Raw genomic sequence first — 26058 nt, 5'->3', positions numbered from 1 at the left:
GGGAGAGATGGTGGGTAACGCGGAGCGCGCGCTGACGTCGCTCGGAGTCACGCACGGAGCGCCGGGTTACGCGCCGACGTCTGGCTGCCACGACTTGCCGTCTGCGGCGGCGGCGAGCGGATCCCGCAGGGGAAGGAGGAGGAGGAGGGAGAGCCAAGGGGGCTGTGAGTGAGCGGGAGAAGCAGGGTGTGAGCCGGACTTGCCCGCGGGAGGGAGAACGAGGGAGAGCCGAGCCAGCCATCCGAGCCGCCTCCTCCTCCTCCCCTCGGCGTCCCGCCCCCGCCTGCCAGCCCGCCCTCCTTCCTCCTCAGCCGGCAGAGCCCGAGTGAGGCGCCGCTCGGCTCGCGCCGCTGTCCAGGACAGGTGTGCGCGCGCGCGCCCTCCTCCCCCTCCTCCCCTCCCCCTTTCCTCGCGCCAGCCTAGCGCCTGCCTAGCGCGCGCCCTCCCTCCCTCCAGCCCGCGCCCTCCCTCACCTGCGGCAGGACAGCGCCCGCCCGCCCGGGTAAGCCCCTCGCGACCTTCCCTGCTGCCACTGCCACAACTCGAGGTGCCGCCTACCCCGTCCCCTCTAATTGCCCTCTTATGCCCCAGGAATAATTACTGTACCATTGTAGACATCCTAGCACCCTCCCTCCGGGGACTCTGGCAGTGCAGCAACATCCCCCCCACCCCCGTAGCGCACGAAAGAACGAACGAACTCCCACCTCCAAAAAAGAAAAAATCACACGCCCCTTAAGAAAAAAAAAAAAAAAAGACAATCCTACCTCCGCAGACGCTTGTAGACCACCAGTGGTGCCGTTTGCTTAGCAATTCCTAAGCTCCATTTCCCCAGGCCACCTTCGCCCCGGGCCTGGGACAGTGCGCCAAATGTGGCCGACACTCCCTGCACAGCAACCCTGGCAGGAGGGGAGAGGAAGGAGGGTTCTAGGCTTCACTACCAACCCCTCCTCTTCTCTCTTCAACCCCCACCCCCGCAATGCATACACCCGCCCAGGATGCGTTGTAAAAATAAAAAATAATACATTGGTGCTGACATCGCAGATGAAGGCAGGCCCAAGGATGGGTGGCCCGAACAAGGCATTTTTGCTGCCCCACGGAGCTAGGTCAGCTCAACAGTCTTCTCTGCCTTTGTTCGGGGGCAAAAGGAACGGATGCGAAGCTGGAGGGTCTTCCCTTTGAGTGACAGTGGGTTTCGGAGGCGGCTGAGATGTCTGTAACAGGGACCCCCACAAATATATGTGCCTTGATTCTGAACTTGGGTAGAGAAAGGCCCAAGTCCGGATAGGGTAACTTTTTTTGGCTCGTTGCTGTCTACCCCTGATTTAATGCCACTTCATTTCCGCTGTCTGTGAGGGACCCTTTTAAGGGTTCTAATTCGTTCTGTCGGGCCAGGTGCTTTTGGAGAGCTTTTTGGCAGCGGTGCCTATGCTTGTGTCCCGTGTCCTTGGAAGGGAGGTCCCAGTGCTTTACAATAGACGGAATTTGGTTTGACATCTTTTGGTAGACTATCAGAGGAGAAAAGGATTTTTTTTTTTTTTATTACTTCAAGACCCCCACTGCTTCCAGCCCAAACTGACGTTTGCGAATTGCGGCTTTGAAAATTGGAGTGTTGACTAGAGTGTGGAGAGTTGCTGATTTCATTCCTTTGGGTACTAGTAAAACCTTTTAAGTATCAGCCGGAAGAGAGTGAGCTATTGACATTTGCATCGGTTCTGTTTGGGCCTTTTGGGTACATAAAATGTCGGGTTCTCGGAATCTTTGATCGAATTTAGAATGTGTGCTACGTTTATTTAACTCTTTTGCAAATGCTTAAAATGAAAACATTTTGTGAAGTGCGAGGATTCTATCACATGGATTGTTCTCTTCAGATTTTGAATGTTTAATTCATATCTTTAAACATTAAAATAGCATTGGAGAGGCATAATTTCAAAGATTAGGTGAGCTATAGAAGGACGATATGCTTTTTTAAAAAATGATTGATGAAATACTATTACTATTTGTCTTTGTTGTTGTTAAACGTTAACATTTACTTTACCCTTCATTTTCCTGGTAGTTGGCCCTGAGAAGAAATGGGTAATTCCTCCACTTTGAACACTTGCAGTACATTATTCCAGTTAGTTTTAATGATTTGGGTATTGAAGATAATTTTCTAGTTTAAGACAGGCATTTAACCTAAGTAGCACTTGAAAACACAATTTCTGATGTTCTTGCTTCTCTTTTATTTTGGAAATCTGTGCTATTAATCAGCATATTGTTTCTGTTGGGAACTCCATAATCAAAAGGGTTTATTACCCAGAGGTAGATCCCCTCCCTCCAAGTTTATTTTATAAATGTGTGTGTTAATTTTCACTTTTAAAGACTAAAGCTGAATTAGATTATTTCAGAATCACCCGTAGTTCAGGCTGAGGAAGACTGAGGCTTTTTTCCTTCTTGTTCTGCCTAATGTTTGTTTCACTTGTGAACAATTTTTGTTGGTGAGAGTTTGTTAACGACATAGAGATAGTGGGATTAAAAATAAAGCAATCTCTGTTCTCTTCAAAATGTGTGTGTAGTATTAATAAAAGAGCACAAGAAATCTAAAGATATTTATCAGATTTTTTAAAGTAAGCAAACTTCGAGTAGAAAGGGAATATTTTTTGACGATTTTTAATTAACACCTATATTTTGCGGCATATTAATATATTTCGTTTCCCCTTTGCCTTTCCTACATTGTATTGAAATCATCAGTTTAATTTTACAACTGTTTGTTTCAAAGTAACAAATTCAAAAAGCTAGGCACTAGAACTGACTTTTCATTTACTAAGTATATTATTTAGGTAATTAGCAAATGGCTAGAAGTCTTTTCAAATCTACAGATTTTCTAATGGAGTTTCAATGTTAGGATGCAAATCTAACTTTGAAATTCTTTTTAAGGTTCTAAACTTTTTAAGACTTTCCCCTGAGTCAATATTCATTCTTCCCAGACTGCCTTTTAAGGCTACTGTGTTCTGTAGCCTAAGGAAAGCCGCCTTTCACCACCATGCTCTCCCTAGTCTGACCAAAGCCCCACAGTTACAGGCTTATGCTGAAATTAACTTTTTGAGTAGTGAAAATGTACTAAATATCCAATTTATCATTGAATCATTTTGGAAAAGCCATTGCTAATCTTGTTTATCTTTTAGATACATTTGTAAAATAGGGGAGAAACTGGTATATAATGACAGAAATTTTATACATATATAACAAATAGTGTAACATAGTAAGTGCATATTTATGTGGAGAGATGCAGGTCTCAGTCATTTGCTGATTTGGGCTTAAAATTCCCAGTGTAAGCATGCAAATGATATTTAACTTGTGTTTTGTCTAGAAACTTCATCAGTTGCCTCTGCGCTGGGGAACTAAGAACTCAGTTTCTGGTGACAGACACCTTTTCAGAAAATCAGGGAGTTCCCAAACTCAAATCGCTTCAGAACCCCTGGATGTAAATGTTTGGAACAGAGGGCAAGAAATTTAGACTCTAAAGTTGGTCCAAGAAGATGGGCAGTTTTAAACCCTAGTTTTCTGTCCTGGAGGAAGCAGTCATTAGTGTGAAAGAATGGCAGGGACCGGCAGGCGCGCGCTCCTTCTTTGCAATCCTATTGGGCTTCTTGCTGCTGTGAGCTCTCTTGAAGGGGCAAGGGCTTGGTTCTGCACAAGGTAAACCCCAGAAGAAGAGCAGCGGCTCTTCTAGATCAGACTTAAACAGATCTTAGCCTCATTTTACAGCTGGGAATGTAATACCCCGCCCTGCCGTGTGTGGAGACCCTGCCACTCAGCCTTTCCGTCCCAGTTTGGGGCCAGGGTCTATCCAGGGTCCTGATCGCTACTGTGTGAGCCTGGAGGAGCCACTGCTTTTTCTCACTTGAAATTTGGCGCGGTCTGAAGTTCGCCAACAGTTCTTCTCTCCCCTTCCCTGCAGACTTGGGGACAAGGGAGGGAGTTCAGAAAAATCAGCACTAAAAGGGTACCATGTGATACTGGAAGATGCCCCCCCCCAACTAAGGAGAAGTTTTTTATGGGGCCCAAAGTCTGGATTTCTGTCTCTCAGAATGGGCCTCCCCTTCAGGGAACCATTTCAGGGACCACTGGACAGGTGGGTGGTTCTGGGGCTCGTTCCCACAGGACTACTCGAGTTTGCTTTTTGGTAGCCATCGTGCTTTGCCCTGTTTCTTGCTCTTTAGCGGCAAGTAGCTAACATCAACCCAGAGCCAAAGGAATTAATACTGGGTAGAACGGGGTCCTTGCTAAGAGAAAAGGGAAGCTGTGAATACTTAGCAGGCAGGTTTGCCTAGGTGATGAAAGGATATATTCGGGGGCTTTGAGGGCTCAGGCATTGACAAGGCTTACGTACTAGACTGGTTTGGGTTTCTTGATCATTACTTGATCTACCCCTTTCTTTTCTAGGAAGCTTGTGCAACTATGTACTCAGCCGTCTCTGGGGCTGAATGAGGGAGGCAAGACTCCCTACTTCGGGGGTTGAGGGATATTCAGTGGGAATGGAGCCCACAGATGGGACAGACACTCTTCTAAGGATGGAGGCAGCAATCCATGCTTGAGAAAGCCAGGAGTAAGGCTGTGAGGTCTGTATCCCGAGCCCCCTGCAGAAGGTGATAAGGAGAATGTACCGGGATTGGCAGGGGTTCCCCTGGAGATAGGCCTTAGCTTTCCCTCAACTGTTAGAACTACAGACTGCAGGGAGGGAGTATGGGCATTTGCTGTATATCTAGGAGAAGGAAAACAGGCCCCAGATTATGCCTTAGATCTAGGAAGATAGAATTCATTTATTTCCGAGCCCCTTTCCGAGACCAGACACCCCCTTTAGCTGTCACTGTCCGAAGATTCATTGGTTAATTCGTGGTTGGTAACCTAGCTGTCACCTAAAAACCATTAATCACTTAATGTTTTACTTTTTGAGAGGTGGGGGCTCTCCTTGACACTTAAGAGTTTCTGGGAGGTGGGGCAAAAGGGGCGAGCGAACCTGCGTTAATGAAACCCGTAAGGAACTGCGTTTCCCAGGAAATTCCTGACATTTTTAGCTCGTGAATTTCCTAAATCTTGCTTGGTTTTCTCCTCCATTCTGGGTCCTTCCAGAGGGGAAGAAGAGTGGGTTGGGGGCTGAAGGCTCGGCGGGGCCTGGTTCATCTGCAGAGCTGGCCGGCAACCCAGGTTGGGCTCAGCCTTGAGCAGGGTGCCCCCCTTCCCCAAATCTCGGAAGGAGGAGGGGGAGGCAGGCAGGCAGTTGTGGTCCCAAAGGGGGCCGGTTGATGGTTTTTGGGTGAGTGTGGGGTTTCTTTTTGATTGTTGCTTGGGGGGAAGGGCAGAGACAACGCGAACAGGCACTGCGGGCACCCCGGCCCTGGTGCGGCGGCCGTCCTCTGCTCGGCTCCCCCCCGCCGGTGAGTGCGCCCGCCCGCCCGCCCGCCCGACTGTGCGGGGCTGCGGTTGGGGGGAGGGGGGAGCGGGATCATCTGAGGCCAGAGCCGCTGCCGTGCGCGGGGAGGGGGAGCGGCGGGAGCGAGGGGAGGGACGGGCTAGGTGTCTGAGGCTCCGCGCCACTGCTGCCGGCGCCCCGTCCTCATCCCAGGCAGCCCCTTCTGCAGCTAAGGGTTACCGCCGCACCACCTCTCCTGTTCCTTGCCCGCCTCTGCGGCCAGGGCTCTGCGGTAGGAGACAGCCCAGCCGGGCAGTGGGTGGGCCTGTCTGGGTTTGGGTTTGGGTCTGGCTGGGGCCCACAGGGAAGGAGGTGGCCGTGACTCGGTGTCCCCTCTCTGCAGCGGGCTCAGTTGCGCTTCACAGGCCCTTCCCCCCACATCCTCTCTTTGGGGTCACTGGAAAGCAGAGCTCAGGCCTGCTCCCTGTGCTTAGTATGGCAGTCCCCTTCTCACCCCTGGTCCCCCAACTCCCTGGGCCGAGGCCGCTCAGGGTCTGGCCAACAGCGACAGCCACAGTGGTGGTGGCGGCAGCAGCTGCGACGCGGCGCGTCCCACACACACACCCCCCCCCCCCCAGCCAGGGGTGTGGGGTGAGGGCCGGCGGGTGGGCGCCGCCTGGCGGGCGGGCGGGCAGGGGGCTGGCATCAGGGAGGGGGCGCATGTCACGTGCCGGCGGGCGGGTGGGCGCGTACAGTAGGGCGCCCTGCTACTGTACTGGGGAGTCAGTGCCCTGTTACCGGGTCTCGTCTCTCCCGCAGATCTCGCGAGAGTGGCTGACTGGCTGTGGGGGTTGCGGCGGCAGCAGGCGGAGCCGGGGAGGGAAAGCAGCGGCGGCTGAGGCGACTGAGGCGGCGGGCGGAGCGGCAGGCGGCGGCGGCGGCGCGGCGGCGGAGCGCAGCATCATGGCGGACCGAGACAGCGGCAGCGAGCAGGGTGGTGCGGCGCTGGGCTCGGGCGGCTCCCTGGGGCACCCGGGCTCGGGCTCGGGCTCCGGCGGGGGCGGTGGTGGCGGCGGGGGCGGCGGCGGCAGTGGCGGCGGCGGCGGCGGGGCCCCGGGGGGGCTGCAGCACGAGACGCAGGAGCTGGCCTCCAAGCGGGTGGACATCCAGAACAAGCGCTTCTACCTGGACGTGAAACAGAACGCCAAGGGCCGCTTCCTGAAGATCGCTGAGGTGGGCGCGGGCGGCAACAAGAGCCGCCTCACTCTCTCCATGTCAGTGGCCGTGGAGTTCCGCGACTACCTGGGCGACTTCATCGAGCACTACGCGCAGCTGGGCCCCAGCCAGCCGCCCGACCTGGCCCAGGCGCAGGACGAGCCGCGCCGGGCGCTCAAGAGCGAGTTCCTGGTGCGCGAGAACCGCAAGTACTACATGGATCTCAAGGAGAACCAGCGCGGCCGCTTCCTGCGCATCCGCCAGACGGTCAACCGGGGGCCCGGCCTGGGCTCCACGCAGGGCCAGACCATTGCGCTGCCCGCACAGGGGCTCATCGAGTTCCGCGACGCTCTGGCCAAGCTCATCGATGACTACGGAGTGGAGGAGGAGCCGGCCGAGCTGCCCGAGGGCACCTCCTTGACTGTGGACAACAAGCGCTTCTTCTTCGATGTGGGCTCCAACAAGTACGGCGTGTTTATGCGAGTGAGCGAGGTGAAGCCCACCTACCGCAACTCCATCACCGTGCCCTACAAGGTGTGGGCCAAGTTCGGACACACCTTCTGCAAGTACTCGGAGGAGATGAAGAAGATTCAAGAGAAGCAGAGGGAGAAGCGAGCTGCCTGTGAGCAGCTCCACCAGCAGCAGCAGCAGCAGCAGGAGGAGACCGCCGCTGCCACCCTGTTGCTGCAGGGTGAGGAAGAAGGGGAAGAAGATTGATCAAACTGAATGGAAAAAACCCACACACACATGCATACACACACACACACAGCCACACACAGAAAATATACTGTAAAGAAAGAGAGAAAATAAAAAGTAAAAAAGTAAAAAAAAAAAAAAAAAAGAAATAACTGTTAACTCCAAGGGAGCACCACCCACAGAACCTCCACCAACTGACAGTTTCTCTTCTTGACTTGCCACCCATCGCTGGATGTTGTCCACTTTATCCACCATATAAAACAGTAAGCAGCTGCTAAAAACAAAAAAACAAAAAAAATACAAAAAGTAATAACATTATATGAACTGTGTTTCCTACTTGATTAAAAAATATAAAGAACTGAGTGTTTATTTCCCTAATTAACCAAGAACTTTTGTACACGTTTAAGCTATTATTATTAAAAGTGTTTGCAAAATGGTCAAGATTATAATATTGCTGAATTATATAAAAGTCCTTTTCATGTTGAGCTAACATTTGACTTTAGCACAAAAAAGAGATATTTTAGAACACGTAAAATAATATTTTTAGTTTTTCTCATTTTGTTACCAAATTTCAAACCTTACATGGAGGTTATTATAGTATATTTGACACCCTATATACCTGTGATTAGAGATGTGTATATATATGAGGGCTAGGCATGCTGTGTGTCTGAGCTTTGTCTAAATGTTATGCAGAAGTTTGTAGAGTTAAAGGTACGTAGGTTTAATTCATGCAAGGTAAACAATAAGTGCTCTCTTTTATACAATATGCATTGCATCTGGACCTTAAACATATAAAAATGGTCAGTGAAACTTCTGTGAACATGAAGAAATTATTAAAAAAGGCATTTAAATGAAATTTGCTAAGTTGTGATTTTTACGGTTGGAACCAAAGTTATTCAAATAGTAAAAGGAAAAAGAGAAGGAAAGATAAAGGAAATCTCCCATAATATTTTTCTGCATCTGTTTGCTTTGACTGAGTAGGTGTTTTGTCATTATTGTGTATATGAGATGTATCGTTCATAATATATTTTTTTTATTATGTGTAGAAAGATTTTAAAAACTTAACTAACGTGCAGCAATTTCCAGTGAACCTGTACTTGGACATCAGGTAGCGAGTCTATTTGTGGTCACTAGCACTGTCTCCTAAACTAGTAAGAGGTCTGAAGCTATTCTTTGATTTTTGCCAGTGCTATTAACTTATGTAGACCTGTTAAAAAGCAGAGCAACACAATTATAGTTATCCTACTGAGCCATGGATTCTGAGTTTCATTTTAAAAGTGAAAGCCAAGTTGGTATGTGTAAAGGATTTCCATGTAGCTGTGGTGCTAGTTATTACTGGCTACATTATATGCTAAATGTATTTGTGTTCCCCAAGTGTATAAGCCTTCTATCAAAAGTATGTCCTATAACTCATATATTCAAGGTGTAGGGTATGAAAATGCAAAGCTTAGGAGAGCACTTTACCAAGCTGGTGTCCTCCAAACTGAAATTGTTTGTAACGATAGTCTTTTACAGGTTTTCATTTAAAGATGTTTGTGTGCTTTTAATTGACAACTAACTTCTTGCTGCTGTATAGTAAAATATTAATATATTTTTATCATTAAACTGCTGCATGACTATCATCTTTGAGTGAAGAGAAAAATGTTATAAAAAAAGATGCCTTAAACAGTACATTTTGGTTTGGAATTCTGTAGAAAGTATTTTGGTTAAAAAAAAAAAAAAAAAGGATCTTGTCTGATATAGAGAGTTCTGGGGATGGAATTGTTTCTTGGCAAATCCAGCCATATAGATCTTACTGCTGTATGTAGAAGACACCACCTGTAGGAGCTGGAAGGTATCAGTGCTTCTCACATTGTAAAGCATTGGCCTAGGAAGGTGAAACAGTTGTCTTTTTGAAGGATTTTTTTTTTCTGCTGGTTCTTTGGGTTTTGATTTGATATTTTAAGCTCCCTGGTTGAGTGTGTTGTCTTTGTTTTTGAGATCTACTGTATGTGTTGAATAACAAGCTATTTCCATTGTACTGTGCATTTTCCCATTAAATTGTTTGCTTTTAATATTCATACAATGTTAAATATGAGGTGACCGTACAATAGTTAGGAATTTCTTTACTTACAAAAATCACTGGAAATGATTAAATTGCTTTTCCCCTTCCCCCAAGGTGCATTTTTCTTATTTCCATATAGTAAAGTTGAGCTTTTACAGTGCATAATGTGACATTTGGAATGCTTATCAACTGCATGTAAACATTAATAACCTGCACTTTTTTGTCTTAAGGTTTGTTGAGCTGTTTTGTTCACTGTACTTTTACTGTGATATGGAAAAGACTGCATTCTCTGTGCTGTTACTAGTTAGGAAAGAGAATTGCTTTGATTTTGTCTCTTGTTTACTATAGCTTTTTAAAGTTAAGCCTTGTACTACAGGTTGTTGGAGTACGCCTAGATCAGTGTTTCATAGTAGCCAGCAATAAGTAGTGCAAGTCAACAAAAACACAGCAAACTTAGGCAAAGTGTCCTTTCTTTGAGATGCGAGTTCTTTCATGAGGTTTTCTTTAGGGTCAGTTACCTTAAAGTGAAGCCTTTCTTACCTACAGACTTCAGATTCTGCTTGGAATCCTACCGGATCAATAAGCACATGTATTGTGCAATTGTCTTTACACTATAACAGTTAAACACAATCTTACTAAGATTTTGAAACCAGTGTCTGATTTATGGTCAGTGGGTTTAAAAAGAAATCCACATGCAAATCTTTTAAGACTTAAGAGATGATCTTAGAAAAGACTAAGTGACTGTAAAGATGCTCTTTTTTGCATCTCACTTTACCTCCCCAAGCACCCTCCCAACCTTCCCTTCCCTCTACTGTTTCATCCTTTCCTCACCCTTCCTCCCAGGTGCTCGGTACTTTACCAAGGTTCTATATCTCAGTGTTTTATGTTGGAGTTTTTCCTTGTTTTTATTTTACTAGTTGGTAAACCCTGTTTGTGCTGAAATGAAAAAGGAGATGGTATATTTGACCATATGTGTTATTCATAGAAGACAGTATGATCAAATGTGCCAAAAACAAGCAAACAAAACTTAATTCCTGACAAGTATGCCTTATTTTTAATGATCTGCTTTGTCTTACGATTAAGGTCCAAGAGCTTGGTTAAACTATATTATTTGCCTAAGTATAAAAGAAAACTTGAAATGCATTGCAATATTGACATTCTTTAAAATGAGAGACACTGTCAAGTAATTTAATCCGAGATCAGCCACCAGATTTGAAATGCCCATATATGTGTGTGTGTTTGGTGTTGTTCGTTTTTTTTTCTTTTAAATCACCAAATCTTTTTTTAAGCTACTTTTTATTTGTGCCTCCTATTTATCATGCTGATGTTAGAAGCAGCAGTCATCCAGCCACAGAGGGAGCTAAAGTTAACTATCCAGAACTGTAGAAATCATTATACATGCCTTTGACAACAAAGGAAGTTCATAAGAAAAGCCATGTCGGCTTTTCCTCTACTAGATACAGATTGAAGGTAGATGAATATTTGCCAAATGGAAAGGAGAGACAATGTGAGTCAGGAAAGACAAACTTTCCCAGCTTCCTAAAAGCCATGGAGAGTAGAAACCAAAACCAACAGGGAAATAAAAACCTTGAAAGTCTCACTTTCTAGTCCCATGCAGGGGTTGAAATTTGACTCAAAGTGGAAAATATATTGATAGGTCTTTTAGGTCTTCACATCTAGAGATGGATAACTATTCCAATTTGATTTTTCAGGTAATGGAGAAAGCTGCTAGTAATTTTAACCCCTGCCTAAAGAAGACAGATAATTTCATTTGGGAGCAAATACTTATTGCCTTGAAAAATAGCACTGTAATAGCCTATGATAATTAGTTGTAGAATAACCTTTATCCCTTTTAAACTATGCAAATTATTAAATAAGTGTAAATTAGGACTCAATTAAAGATAGTTGATTATATTGCAATCAGATGGCATTCACAAACTTAACTGGAGCATATACAAATGAAATCTATTAGTCTAAGAGTTTTGTATGCTAACAGAAAAATATAATTTAGCTACCTATTCTAAAAATGGTGAATATTATTAATATTGTATAATAGGACTGGGAAGACTGCCTCCTTTTTTGAAGAGAGAGAGATTAAGGATTTTTATAATTGTTTTTCATCAAATTTTAATATTTTTGTCAAATTTTTAGGTATTTAATTTGTAAAACAGTTTGCTTTGTACTGGCATACAGAAAATAGGGTATTGATTTTAAACTTTTTGAAGCCAAGTGATCAAGTACATTTGTAATAAAAGTCAATGGATCTATATCAGTTGTACTCACTGTTTTCATTTCTTATTCTTATTAATACAGGAATGCTATACTTTTTCTGCAGGAACACTGTACTAAATTTGGGTGGAAGGGAGGGGAAGAGATAAGTCCGTTGATAATGAGAATCTGGGTGGGTAACCATGGCCCAAGCACTTTATATAATGTTTAAGTCAATTCAGATTTGGTATATTAAAAAAGATGCGTATGTCAATTTTTTTCTTCCTGTTTTCGTATGAAACTTGATGTTTGTGGGGGTTATCTCATTCATTGTTTCCGTGCTTTAACATTTTGCATTTGGCACTGTTGAAACTTTCTAAACATATTTTTCTTTTATGACATTTTGGGTTATATGCCAGCCATGGTGAACCCACCATGGGCATGATTGTTATTTCTGTCTCCCACACATGGTTCTCACCCTCTTTTCTTCAATATTCCCACTCATTTTTTCATATTTTACACACACACACACACACACACACACACACACACTTCCAGATGATTTTAGAATGGAGATTTCTGAGATTGTTGCTGTAGTTGTTTTCATAGCTCCACAATTCATTTTATTTTACATGTGAACGTATTTTTAATATTTTTCCCCACTAAAAAAATGAGATACCAAATCTAATGACTTTTTTCCCTTTTCTGAGTTTTTCAGTATCAGAATGAGATCCTGCTTTCTATGTAAAAGGATGCTAAAAAAGAAAAGGGAATCTTCAGCAATTTAGGTTTGGAACAATTGGTGATAACTCTGAGTATAACATTTATAGCTGAATATCCTTAAATTTGAATATCTTAATAATTTAGAGTGATAAATACTTTTTCCTGAGAGTGGAATGAATAGGAAAAAGAATTTATTGGAATTGCTTAGGTGAGCAAATTCACTGAAGTTATTTGTGTAAAGTTTTCTGTTAGAGTTCATCCACTTCTAAATCAAATTATAGTATTTCTGGGTTTTTTTAAATTGCAAGTTAACTGAATTTAGACCATTTGTAATGGAGTACACTATAAAACTAAAATGATCACTGCTATTAAAATTACTCTTTTCACCCAGCTGCATTAATTACCATAGAGAATTTGCAATATATTTTTAAGAAAACCTGATTTTAATATTTGGGGAGTTATTTGATCATAAAAATCTAAATTTAAGGCCTAGGCCATTTGACAGGCTCTTTTCAAACAGAAATTTCATTATTACGGGTTAAGTGAAGATCATCTAAACTAGCATTATCATGTCAGGTAGAATTCCATAATGCAAAAACGACCAAGTGAAAAGTAAAAGATATGATTGGTTTCAAGCCAACAATTTGTCATCTTACAGCTGCTAAACTGACTACCAAGTTTTGATGTTGAATGGTCTAGGCAATTTATGTCTTTAGAAAAGCTGAGTATGGCATGGGTTGTTTGTTAGAAACATTTTTCTTAAAAAAAATATCATAGTTACTCATGTATTTTTATTTTGTCCCCATATTATGTTTGGTATTTGTTTTCTTTTTCTTTTTTTTTCCCTGATGTGCTTTGCTTTTGTGGAAAATTGTCTTGTTTGATAGGTAGAAACATGGTGGTGATCCTCTATGTAAAATAAAGTTAATTCTTAAGGACCAGAAATATTTTACTCATTTTGGAATTGCAAGGTTTTTGAATTTTCATGAAAGCATACTTTGTTTTGATGACTATTAGCAGTTTGCTTATTAATTAAAATTTTATAGCATTTATGGGGAAAATTAAGCTAAAAGTTTAATTTTCTTGATTTAGGGTGCACTTTAATAATTCAAGAGGCCTCCAAGTTCAAGGACCAAACCTTTATATTTTGGAATTTTGAGAATCATGGAAGTACTCTTCTTAACATGTGTTTTAGTCTAAACTGGATTAAAACAGAAGGATCCTCAGAGGACTTAAGGTGTCCTTATTGTGAAGTAGCAAACTTATGGGACAGGTGACTTATGTATTCACCTTGACTAGCTCAACCAGTGATGGGCATCAGCTAATGAATTATTAGACACATGTTGGGATTGGGTCAAGCTCCCATTCAGCTGGAGTGGATTGGCAATTTCCAGTGTAGGTAGTTGTTGATGGCATTTGACCTACCTCCCTACCATATATGTTTGGCTTTTTTTTTTCTCCCATCCTCTTTTTTCCTTGTTTCGCTCTCCTTTATTCTCCTTACCATAGGCCTGCCAGTGACACTCAAACTTACCCCTTTAAGAGGGAAGTAAAGAAATTGCTGGCTCCTGCCTTAGAACATAGCTAACTGATCCCAGAAAGATTTCTGTATAATGAAGTAATTGGGCAGTTTTTCTGAGTACTATTTTCCCCATAGTCTTAAACTGGCAATCTGAAGGGCATTGAAATTGTTAAGAAATTTGTGTATTGAAGAGAGTAAGAAGTATGTGTATTTTAGGTAAGTTACAGGGGGCTGAGATTTACTGGTTTGGAAATTTGAGAGCAGAAAGGGAAGAACCGTTCAATGTGTTCATGAATGGGAGTGTGAGAGTTATTTATATAAGGGAATGGTTTGGAGGTAAAGTGGGAGAAATTTTTATTGGGAGGTAGGAAAAGATACTAAGGTGGAGTCTTAAATGAGCGTTGTTTGCTAAGGACAATGAAGTTGATCTTCACTAATGAAGTTTCAATAAAGCCGGAGAAAATGGGTCCCTTGTTGGTTATGAGAAAGCTGTTGGTCGGTAGCTAGATATGATGATGATGATGCATTATACAATCTGCTTTCAGGTGTAGGATATTTGCTTTTCTGGACAAATTAAGTAGCACAATTGTGGAATGACAGCTTTTCTGGTCAAAGCATGTTGGTACTGGGGACTTACTATTTTGAGGGAAAGAAGATAAGAAAATTTCAAACTTTTCCACTTACCATTTTTAAACTATCAGAAATATTTATTATACAGATTATTTTTCTGGGCTTATGTTTCAGTGTAGTTTAGCTTTACTTTTCAAAATGGTCCTTAGATCAAATCATTTGATTTTACAGTTCATAAAGATCCATATCATACCTTGATTTTATAGAACCTTGAGCCTTTGGTCCACATTAATTTCTTACAAGAGAGTAAACCAGGTAAAAACAGTAAACTGCAATTTTAGGTATCTTTTTCATTTCTTTTACATTTGCAGTCCCGTCATTTACGACTGTGGATCTTATGAGACCCTCAATAATACTATATTTCTGAAATTAGACAACATACCTCCCAAAACTCAAATTTCTGTTTGTATTCCCACTTTCTCTGTTATTTTAAAATTGTAGAATTCCCAAGTGTTCAGTGGTGGCAGATAATATAATTTAGTATATCTTGGAAGTTCCTATGTTCTTTGTAGGGTGAACTGATAGTGTCTAGATTTCTGTTCCCAGTATCCCAGGAACATTTTTAATTATTTAAGATAAAGAATTGCTATAATATTTTGTTTTTTAAATTACATAATTCAAGTGTATTTGGACTCCTTTTTAGTTTAATATGGACTTATTCTCAGTGATTCTGACAGATTATTTCATTTTACCCAAATCTGTATACATTAGTGATAAAATTTCTTAGATAGCTAAAAAAGAGGTTCTGATTTTGTATCTGGAAAGTAACTTTTTTTTTTTTTTACAAATGTCAAGTTCATTAACAAAATTATTTTTATTATAATTTATTTTTTAGAGTTAACACTTAGTATGCTTTTCCCATCCTACCCATTTTAAATTATGATACAATTACATTCTATAACTTGTTTAAGTCTGTGCAGAGCCTTCTTAAATAGCCCCTCCCTTAGGAATTGTTTTTTTAAAAAGTGAATTCCCAAACCTAGTCAAGAACCAGTGATTTAAATGACTGCCTTTGAAAGGATTCCTTGAGTCTAGTCAATGGAGATAAATGATAGCCCATTTCCATGCTGCATACAGTTGTTAGGGTTTATAAAGTTATCAATATGTAAAAGTGCAAAAGCAGGAAAGATATAAAGTTGCCTATAAAATTTCTAGTTTTCATTATTTGCACTATTTATCTTTGCACTTGATTTTTTGAAAGTTAAGACTAGTCACTTTCACTTTTGTTTCTAGTCTTTTCTAATTTCTTACAGAATTGTTTTCAATATCCCACCCAAAGGAAAACTTATATGCAATTAAATATGCTTTATAAGTCCGAGAAAATATTTCTTAGTGTTAGCTATGTAGAACAAAAATTTTTTTTGATAAAAATTTTTAATATGGGCCTTTATTTGCCAATATAATCCTTTGTAAATGTGAGCTTTATTAAACTATTTAAATAGACAAAGTGAAAGCTTAGGATAGAAAAAAAAAATATATATATATGTATATGAAACGATGTCTTTGAGATCCAGCTTCCAGCCTGAGATGGCCTGGTTTTGGAGTGTTGATTTATTTTCACTGAAGTCAATGAGATCTGAGTCTAGCTGGGTATTGGCTTAAAAAGCTGGAAGTGAAGTGGGTGGCAAGTGGCAGCTCCCTCTTTTATGTAGTTTTCCATAATGCTCAAAGAGTTTCATCATGGTCTATATGATATAACTGGGTATTGAAATAATTACATTAAATGAATATTCCTTTTTGGAATTCAAGGTTCACTCACTTTTTGAGGGGGGGAGGGTGGCAAGGGATAAGAGACTTTATTTTAACTAGAAGAATTCTTATAACCTCAAGATGTGCTCTAGGAAGAATAGGAGAACAAAATGTGTACCTGTGAACATATTTTTTGTCTTAGTGAGATTGTGCAACACAGTGTTCAAAATTGCAAAAAAAAAAAAAAAGGTTGATAGTTTTGTCAATAGAACAGAAATGTGTTTTGGCTAAAATTAATTTTTGTAAGTTATTTAATTATTTCATTTTATATTCCCTTCCCGTATCCTTTTGGGCGCTTCATACTTCTAACAAGTGAGAGGCCTCTCTTTAGATCTGGTTTATTTTTGGAATGCCTGAGTGTGTTTCTCTATTGGGGGGGGGTCGCCACAGGGTGTTGTTTTAATTCTTGACATGCTCTTCTCAGCATGTTTTGGTAGTCATCCTGGATCTCATGTTTGCAAATTCTGTTGATAATTAAGTGATGTATTGACCTCTCTGACATTGTGTGAATGTTTGTGGCTGGCCTTTATTGTAGAACCTTGTGGTTTTGCTTTCAATTGGGATAGAAAGTTAAACTTCCATTGTTCAAATTTTAGGTTTATCTAGTGGAATTGTGCCCGATAGTTGTCTAACTATGGACCAGTTTTGGGGAATGAAGGTTGACAGATGTGTATTTGACTCTAGATAATCCTTTACTCAAAATAGTAAATTAAAGGCTATAGTATTAGAGTTCTCTTAAGTTTTAGGTTGTCAGATCTTTAAATGTGGATGATGATCAGCATTGTGTTTATGAATTTCCTTAGGGAAAAGAGAAAAATTCAGTCTCCAAACCTTTTCTTAGAGACTAAACTTACCATATATGGAAAATGAAAATATTTTAAAAAGTGGCTTTGATTATTTTTTAATGGAGTTTAATCAGCTTAATTAATTATTTTTCCTAGGTTGAAGCACTTATTTCCCAAATTTGAATAAAGGGAAAAGATCAGCAATTTGGCCCCTTTTTTTTGAGGCCATTTTTAGTTTTCTGCCCCCATTTCCCAACCCTAGTATAAGATGAATTACGGGTATCCCTCTAAGTCCCTATAACCCCTTTTTGAGATCACAGAAACCTTTGATAATCTGATGAAAGTGATGGACCCTCTCCCCAGAAAAAAAAAATGCACATACACAGATAATTTTACATACAACCTCAGGGGCATCACACATCTAAAACCCAAGTTAAGGATCTCTGCTCTAAGTAAACTCTATAGAGAAAATTTTCATGCAATTAATTGATAAAATTAAGAACTAACTATTGGCTTAAAACATTTCAGATTGGAATTATTGTTAGATGGTGGCCCCTACTAGCAAAATGTGACATTGCAACCAGCTTTGTTAGACATCCAGACAGAAGGAAAAAAGAAGCAATGTTCTGAGAGCTATTTATAAGGAGTCAGGGCATCTCTAGACGTGGGAGCCATTCCTGGTTCAAGGCAGGGGTCAGGGTGCCTGACAGCTTCTAGCAGGGTAGAGTTTGATAAACCACAATGCTCAGGATGCCAAGGGGTTAGCCATTATCTTAACCCCTTCCTCACCAAAAGATTTTAGTTTTGTCTATTAGGAAAAAAGATGTCACTGGGAAAAAAAAAAAAAAGATTTGCCTTACAACTTTGCTGGAACACATCAGTTTGGTGACGTATGGGACACCAGTATTATTTGTGAGAAGGTACATAAAACCAAAGTAAATTATTCTCTATGTAGAACATTATTTACTAGTATCATTTGTTTGGATGTATTAGCTTTGACAATTTTTACCAGTAAATATTGGTTTTATTTAAAACTGGGAATCCAGTTTATAAATAGGATAGTTGTTGTATCTGCCCTTTCCCCTATGTAAAGAATAGTTTAAAGATTTATGCATACTTTTTACTTTTCTCTCTTGATGCCATGGAGTGGGGTGGGGTGGGGTGGGGGGAGATCTTTGAGTCAATAACTGACAAAATGTCTTCTCCAAATTTAAAAATTGAGAAACAGCACTTTAAGTCCTAACTCTACACCATTTTAGTGCATGTATTAGTTTTCATAATGATTTTTGGTGCATGCCTTTGGGCTTCTTCAAAAGTGTACAATAGGAAAGTATATTTCCTTTCTTAGAAAGGAGATTTTTTTCTACTTTGCAACTTGTGATTACAAAAATCTTCCTCTGTGGGAAGATTAACCATGTATTGAACTACTGAAAAGTATATATTTTTAGATATACAGAAGGAATCTACATGGAGCAGCATTCAGACCTATATAGAAGTCATAGCATTCTGTATAGGACCAAAAAGGAAATAACATTCAACACTTAAACAGACTTTGTTGGGTAGAAATACCTTTAGATCTTGCATTGACTTCCAAAAAGAAAATACCACAGAAGTTTGCTGAAAACTTTTGTTGTTTGAATTTTCTCTGTCAGTGTATTTAGCCCAAATACAACAGCTTTGGGTTAACACATACATAAGAATCAAAAAAACAAAGCTAACTAAATAGATCAGTCTGGTTTGTCAATCCAGCTTGACTGAAATAAGTAAACTAATCACTTGGAACATGAAAAACTGTCCAACTCCTCTAAGGTTTTGACAAAATAACCTTGGCTGATGTGGGAAGATTCCCACTTTGATTTCTGACCTGACAGTGAAGATTCATGCTTGACATGATTTCAAACCTGACAGTGTCTGTTTAAGGAGCTATGGTACAGTTTGCTAATTCAATCCCAGATACCTGTTGATTACCTGTGAGATCTAGAGTCCAAAGTAGCCAGCAGCCATATCCCTGAGTGCTCTGTGCCCATCAGATCTCTTAAAGTAAGCAGGGTTGGGACAGGTCACAGCTCAGATGAGTGACCTCAGGTGCCGTGGACAGCCCCAGATTCAAGAATTGTATCTGTTTTCTTGGGAGTCATCACTGAACTAATGTCCCACATGGTGTTACTTACTGTAGATGCTCTCTCTTGGAGGAGGCCCAGAGCACACATCCTAATCGCTTGTGGTACTCAGAGAGGGGGTGCTAACTCTGAGGCCCTGGCCAAATTCCAGTTTAGGGATGTGGGTCTTCTTCTTGCCATTCTAATTGGAAATGTGCATCGCTTCCCATTTTCCCTGTTGACCTCAGTGCAAACTGCATTAGTCTGTTTCTTTGCCCTGGTCCCAAGTAAGATCCTGGTGTGTATTATATGGGCCATGTTTATGCCTTATCTTAATGCACAAGAGTTGAGGAATGAGTGAGCTCCATATCAAAGTGCCCTGTAGTTAGAGGGGAACTCTTGTGATGCTTTGGAGGTGAAATGGGCCCTTTTGGCATAAGTTGGGGAATATGCACTGGCCGGAGGCTTCCAGCCATGAGGTGTGAATTGAAACCTATTTCCCTCTTTTCTTATAGCACGTTGAGAAAATCTGTTGGGTTTTCAGCAGTCAGGGAAGGCCGGAGTTCTGCAGCTTTAATCTGGGTAACTGAGGCTGGTTGGGGCAAGACTTTGGTTAATTAACTGGGTTCTCAGATGCCACAGACTCCGTGAAAAGTCACCATTATTTTCAATGGTTGTGATAGAATTTCCCCCCAGTAGCCATTATTTTAAGATTATATTGCAGAGTTGCTTTATTTGAGCTTTTCATGTATACACAATCCCAAACTGGAAGAAATAATTAAAAAAAAAAAAAAAAAGGAATCCTGCTGTGAAAGGTATATATTACTCTAGATTTTTCTTACTGTAAATATTGTAAGATTGTAATACTGTCGATATTTTATTAACCAACAAATGTTAATCTATGTGAATTCAGACTTATTTTAAATGTGCTTCTTATTTACTGTGTGTGGTCCCTGTTGCTGACAGTATTAAGTTATATTCTGATGTAAGATTAACTTTATTAAAGAATGTAAACATTCATGTTTCCTTATGGGAAAACAAATAAAGTATAAAGAAGACAATTCTTTTCATTAAAATATACTGTGTATTTACACTTGCTAGACCCAGCACCACTTATAAATTTAGTACACTGTTCAGAATTTTAGTTAACACGGCTGACATGGTTGTGCTCTGTTTGAAAGTCTAAGAGTAGGTATTGTTGGAATATAAAGTTTGTATTTGTCTGCTGTGAATCATAATCTTGAAATTTCTAATCAAGTTTGTAAAATTTTTATAGTAAAACATTTTAATGACAATTTAAAAATTTACTTCTCTAAAGAATGGTCAAAACAGTATCCTTTCAAAAATAGAATTGTTCTTTAATATCTTTCCAAACTGACTTTGGTTAAATGGACCAGATGTATATTAGTTAAAATTTAGGACAAAGTTGTGATATTCTTTGAGTTTACAAGTTAATCCTTATTGGAAATGTGCCAATTATACAGTAGAATATCATTAATTTGCACTGTTTGGGGACCCCATTAAGAATGCTGAATTTTGCCAACTAAGAAGTAAGCAAATGCAATTTAAAAAGTAAATTTGAGCATTCTGTATTAAATATGTGCAGTTATTATCACATGAAGAAGCGCAGTGTGTCGGGCTGTAATATAACCATACTTGCTGTCATGTTCTCCCATCTCAGTGCTGGGAACTCACCATGTGGAAACCAAGCAAATGTGTTGTGCATCAGCCGGCTTGAGTTTGTTCAATATCAAAGCTGAAACTAGCGAGGTCTGCTGTACTGCTTATTGAAGTATTGTGATTCTTTTAGGCATTGATTCTTACAAAATATATACTGTAACAGTATACTTTGTACAGATTTAAATTTTATTTGAAAAAAATGAAATAAAGTAGGCAAAAAAATAAAGATGTTTATTTTTCATGTGACTATATAAACAGATCAGTCTTTTGTTTCAGTGTCTTTGGGGGGATCTGGTTGCTCTTGTGTTTTTTGGGGGGTTTTGGGGTTTTTTTTTTTTGTTTTTTGATCGATGGAAACCATTTTTAGGACTCAGGAACAGGTATACTTGTCTGATCATTAATTGGCTGCAAGCTTTAAGTGTGCTCTCTCGCACTGGAAAACTCTATTTTCTATTTTATTTTAAAACACATTTATTGGGGCGCCTGGGTGGCTTAGTCGTTAAGCGTCTGCCTTCGGCTTAGGTCCTGATCTCAGGGTCCTGGGATCGAACCCCGGGTCAGGCTCCCTGCTCAGCGGGGAGTCTGCTTCTCCCACTCCCTCTCCCTCTGCCCCTGCTCCTGTGCTCTCTCTCTCTCACTCTCTCAAATAAATAAAATCTTAAAAAAAAAAAAAGAAAGATAGGCAAGTCATTCACATAAAATCTTTAGAAATAAATAAATGTGTTTTAAAGACATTTGTTTACTTTTTTTTTAAGATTTTATTTATTTATTTGACAAAAAGAAACAGCGAGAGAGGGAACACAAGCAGGGGGAGTGGGAGAGGGAGAGGCAGGCTCCCCACCTAGCAGGACCCTGGGATCATGACCTGAGCCAAAAGCAGACGCTTAACCGACTAAGCCACCCAGGTGCCCCTGAGTCAGTTTTTTAAAATTCTCTGATGGTATGATGGTTAACCTAGCCCATCACAATTGAAGAAAAAGAAAAAGTTTTCCCATAAATCATGCCCCTTTCCCATGGAAGCGTTTTTTTTTTCTTTCGTTTTAAAATTGAAGTTGGTTTAAGGTAGTGGAAGACTTACCAAAGAGTGCATGACAAAACATGAAGAGAATCTTCTGCAGAAAATAGAGGTTGTGCTTAAAGATCCTTTCAGAACTGCTTTTCTAGTGAGTGGAGTGGTAGACAGAGAATGAAGTTACCAATGAAAATGTGGCTCAAGTGTGATCCTTCAGAATAGTTTTAATGGGGTCTTCGTACAGAAGATTAGATTATTAGACCAAAAAAATCCCAGTTTTGTCCTCTAATTCAAAAACCAGTGGAGGCCTTATGTGCATGACATTTTCCCCAACCTTTAGAAGTAGAGCTAGAAGTTTTATTTCCGCTTTCTCCTCATTTTATCTTTGCTGATGCTTTCATTTACCTTCAGGCTGGATAGAAGGAGGCTTGGAACAAGTAGTTGCAGGGACAAGGTTCCTGCAAAAGTCACACCATAGAAAATTTTTCAGTGTATTTAAATGTATGTGACTGTGGTTATATTCTAAAAACTGATATATGGCCATAAAAATATCTCAAGATCATAGTATTACAGTTCCAGGCTTTCCTGGGTGAATCCTGAGAAGGTTTTGCTATTGTTGTTACTGGTTTTTTCTTGCTAAAGTGGCCCTCTTTTGTAGAGAACAGCAGACTAGCTGTTGGACTAGCTTCTACATCTGACAGCCGCCACTCCAATAAAAATAATGCAGAAACTTTGCGTATGAAAACTTAAAGCTGAGGGTATCACTGTTTGGAGGAGGTAGGTGGGGTGCAAAGAAAGTTTTCCCTGCATTCTGCAGGGCCTCTGATTTGGGAGGCACACACAGAACAGGTGGGTACCTCCTGAAAAGGAAACCAGATTCCCTTCTGGGCTGAAGGTGGAATCAGTCTAACCCTTGGATCCCTTTTGAAGAGTTGGGCTCTCTAGTTACAGGAGCTTGAGGTAGAAATTCTAGCCATGATTTGTGGTAAGTATAAGGGAAGGAAAAGTCAGAAGCCCCTTCCTCACTGTCTGTGACCTTATTCTTTTAAAGACTCCTGATGGGACTGTGATAAAATATGCCCTGTAGTCATGTTGAAGTGCAAGTACTGAAGTTCTGCCGGGCTCCAGGGGATACAAACTTGGGCTAGGTCTGAACTACAGGACAAGGCTTATAGTGCCACGGGAGGGACACCCTCAAGAAAGGGGCCCAGCGTGTTCAACAGAACTGTTTGTCATTTTTATTTAGCTCTTTGTTTTCTAAAGTGATGTAATTGGCAAACTCTTCCCACCCTCACCTCTAATAGATGTTAACTTTTATTTAACCATGTGGTATGTCATTTACTTTGGCTCTTTTGCATGATTTTTAGAAATCTCTTTGTTCCTAGTTCCAGTCTTTCTAAGCAGACAGGACTTTTTGATTGAGAGTACAGGGTTTGGAAGAGGTTCATTCAGGATCAGGGGAAAGAAGAGTTCCCTCTTTCGGTGTTTGACTGCTAGCTAACCTCAGGGCTGGCACACGTCACCACCGCTTTCACTTCACCATCCCCCACTCTTCTGGAACTTGAGGGGGAGGAGCCACTATTTTTTCCCCTTAAAATGGGGATTCTACCCTCATATTGCAGATCTCCAGAGTGTTTTCAGTAAGGTTGTCCCAGTTCTCCTCAACAATGATTTTTATTTATTTTGATTTGTTCCAATTGGGCCATTTGACACTTAGGTTGGCAGTGAGGAAATGTCACAAAACAGAGTCAGTGAATGTTGCAATGTTTAAAAGAGCAGGATATCCCCACTTTACAGCCCACGGGGTTAACCGCTTAACCCCCCCAACCCCACTCCCACCCCCATCCTAAGGATCCTGACTCTCCTCGCATACCCAGCTCACACCTTAGAACTTCCCCCCCAAGGAGCAGGAATTTCCTTGTCATCCTCCTGGGAAGACTGGCAGCAGGTCTAACCTGCCTCCAGTTTTTCTGTCTCTGGCAGTGACACTAAGGGTGGGTCTGTACTGCTACCATCGTAAATTTTTCCAAGCCCACTACTTTTTTTTTTTTTTAAACTAACATTGAATGCTTAAAATATGCAAGGTACCAAGCTACGTATTTTATCTAGATTATTTTATTTAATTCTTACTACAACTCTATGAGATAGGCACTTTTATTTACCCCCATTTTACAGAAGAGGGAAACTGAGGCACAGATTAAGTAACATGCCCAGGGCCACACAGTCAGAATTCAAGTCACAAGTCCTGGCAGGCTGGTGCCAGAGCACGCCCTTGGTCTCAGTCACTCTAGCGTATTGTCTTCCCTATAAGGTTCTGCCTCCTCTTCTAACTTGTAGAGTCCCCCTGACTTTGATGTTGCCTTACCTCAGGATGTACTTAGCTGGATGGCAAAGCTTATGTTCCCTGTATAGCTCAAAAGCCACACTTCCTGTTCTGAAGGTTGATTCCTGAATGAATCCACATTTTCATTTCCCCTCCCGTTTCATGGGGGAGTGACTTACTCAGAGCAGAGCTGAGGGAAGCTGGCAATAGCCTTTCCAGGCCTCTCTCTCCACTGCTCTTTTTGAAAGTAAGCACAGCCCTCAATACTCTTCCTGCCTCTTCCCATCCTCACCACAATGACTTGATCAAAGAGCTCTGTGAATGAAGCCCCTGAATTCTGTCTAGTGGAGTTGTTGATTTCTTTCTGTTTCCCGGATTATAGCCCCCAGCAGACACCCTGTCCTGCTTCCCATCTGGCTTCAGATGGAGGCTCAAAAAGGATCAGGAGGCAGCCTTTAGGAGAGGATCCGGGTTTGCCCAGATTCCCAAAACCTCACTATTCACCAGTAATTGACCCAGTAATTGGATCAGCCGGGGCTAGTCCTGTACTTTCTAGCTCAGAGTTATGCTTGGGCTTTTATGTTTCTGAAGGCACTTTCCTGCATCCTCTAAAATGCTATTTTCCAGATGCTTCCTGACCTCCAAGGGGAGGTCCAGAGTCTGTCACTCTCCAGGGGCCTCTTCCAAAAATAAAATCTGAAATTCCTGGGGACTTGGGGTGGTTTAGATGGCTGTGGCATCTGTTAGAACTCTTGTCTGAAAAGAGAAGTTCACAATTTAAACTGGAACCCCTCATGTGTTTTGTATCCTCTATAACAGTGATTCTTCAAGTGTGGCCCCTGGACCAAGAGCATGAGCATTCCCTTAGAAATTGTCAGAAATGCAAATTCCTGGGCCTAACTCCGGAACGAACCAAATCAGAACCTTAGCTTTGCTCTTCAGGGGCCCAGCGACCCTGTTGTAGCGAGCCCACCAGGTGACCGTGAGGCACATTGAAGTGGGAGAACCACTGCTCTCTAAAGCGAGGTTCTCTACGTCTTTTCGAGTCTTAGGTTTGAGAATCCGGTGAAAGCTTGTGGCCCTCTCACCTGCTTCACCGACCCCCCTGAGGGCCAAGTTAAGAATCCCTTTTCTGCCCCTTAGAGCTTGTCCATCCCTCTCTGGCTTCCACTGTTTTGACACCACCTCCAGAAGGGGTGGCCACATCTCCCCTATTTGTTTTTCCTTTTTTTTTTAAGTAGCTCCATGCCTAGCATGGAGCCCTCACCTTCCTCACTCATGACCCTGAGATCAAGACCTGAGCCGAGATCAAGAGTCGGACGCTTGACTGACTGAGCCACCCGGGTGCCCCTCTCCCCTATTTGTTCTTTCATCTGTGTACTGTTGGTTGTCGTCCAGAGCGCACCAGAATGCACAGGGAAAAGGGCACGCTCCATGGATGTGCTGCAGCTGTAACCCATGGCCTCTAGACAGAAACCAAATGCTCAGGCATGGGGCACCAGGCCAGGAGCCTGGGGCCAAATAGAAAAGTGATTCTTTCTCCTAGAGCTGGAGCTCTGTGTCAGAGCAGAACTGCTAAAAACTGCCGAACTTCCTGTGACAATCCTGGCTGGAGCTTGCTGACGGCAGGTAGAGATCTGGCAATGGCAAGTCCTGGCTGTGCCTGTTGTCCCTGATGACTTGTTTGTAGCACCCCCGTTCACCTGCGCAAGTGTCCTGGTTTGGATGACAGATTATGTGGTCACCCATTTTCTCACCTAACTGCCTCCTCGCTGGTCTCCTTACTGCCATTCTCTCCCCCTCTCTCCATTCTCCACACAGCAGCCTGCTTGTAAATATGGTTCCGAGGTTCTTATGAGCCGGCCCCTGCCTAATTCTCCAGCTTTGTCTCTTCCTTTTACCTCCTTGTTCACTTCTCTTAAGCCATATGGTCATCTTCCTGTACCTTGGACGCATGGAGCCCATGGCCACCTAAGGGTCTTT

The 26058-nt window shown here is 41.7% G+C and overlaps 4 protein-coding genes across 6 annotated transcripts in view; 2 read left to right on the top strand and 2 right to left on the bottom strand.

The window, feature by feature from the left end:
- The window catches only part of NRG2 (neuregulin 2), a 239669-nt gene extending 238789 nt beyond the window's left edge, over positions 1-880 (bottom strand). Inside the window, exon 1 of the mRNA XM_078067414.1 lies at positions 765-880. The gene's annotated coding sequence lies outside the window, so the exon portion shown is untranslated. The remainder of the gene's footprint in view (positions 1-764) is intronic.
- Positions 1-26058, bottom strand: part of HBEGF (heparin binding EGF like growth factor) — a 385453-nt gene that overhangs the window by 97978 nt on the left and 261417 nt on the right. The gene's annotated exons all lie outside the window — the stretch shown is intronic.
- PURA (purine rich element binding protein A) lies at positions 57-9451 on the top strand. Of its 3 annotated transcripts, none has more exons than XM_036124133.2 (2): positions 57-363; positions 6209-9451. In XM_036124133.2, exon 2 carries the CDS (start codon positions 6353-6355, stop codon positions 7319-7321), a length of 969 nt encoding a protein of 322 aa, XP_035980026.1. In that variant the 5' UTR covers positions 57-363; positions 6209-6352; the 3' UTR covers positions 7322-9451. The 3 variants fall into 3 exon arrangements, with proteins under 3 accessions (XP_035980026.1, XP_035980001.1, XP_035980011.1); XM_036124108.2 differs by having other exon boundaries at positions 57-502; XM_036124118.2 differs by lacking the exon at positions 57-363 and adding an exon at positions 5544-5681.
- On the top strand, positions 18154-20966 carry IGIP (IgA inducing protein). Its single transcript, XM_036124177.2, has one exon. It carries the CDS (start codon positions 20659-20661, stop codon positions 20818-20820), a length of 162 nt encoding a protein of 53 aa, XP_035980070.1. The 5' UTR covers positions 18154-20658; the 3' UTR covers positions 20821-20966.

This window comes from Halichoerus grypus, chromosome 2 (assembly GCF_964656455.1).
Source record: "Halichoerus grypus chromosome 2, mHalGry1.hap1.1, whole genome shotgun sequence".
In the NCBI taxonomy this organism is placed as follows: Eukaryota; Metazoa; Chordata; class Mammalia; order Carnivora; family Phocidae; genus Halichoerus; species Halichoerus grypus.
This window is presented reverse-complemented; position numbering and strand designations above follow the sequence as displayed.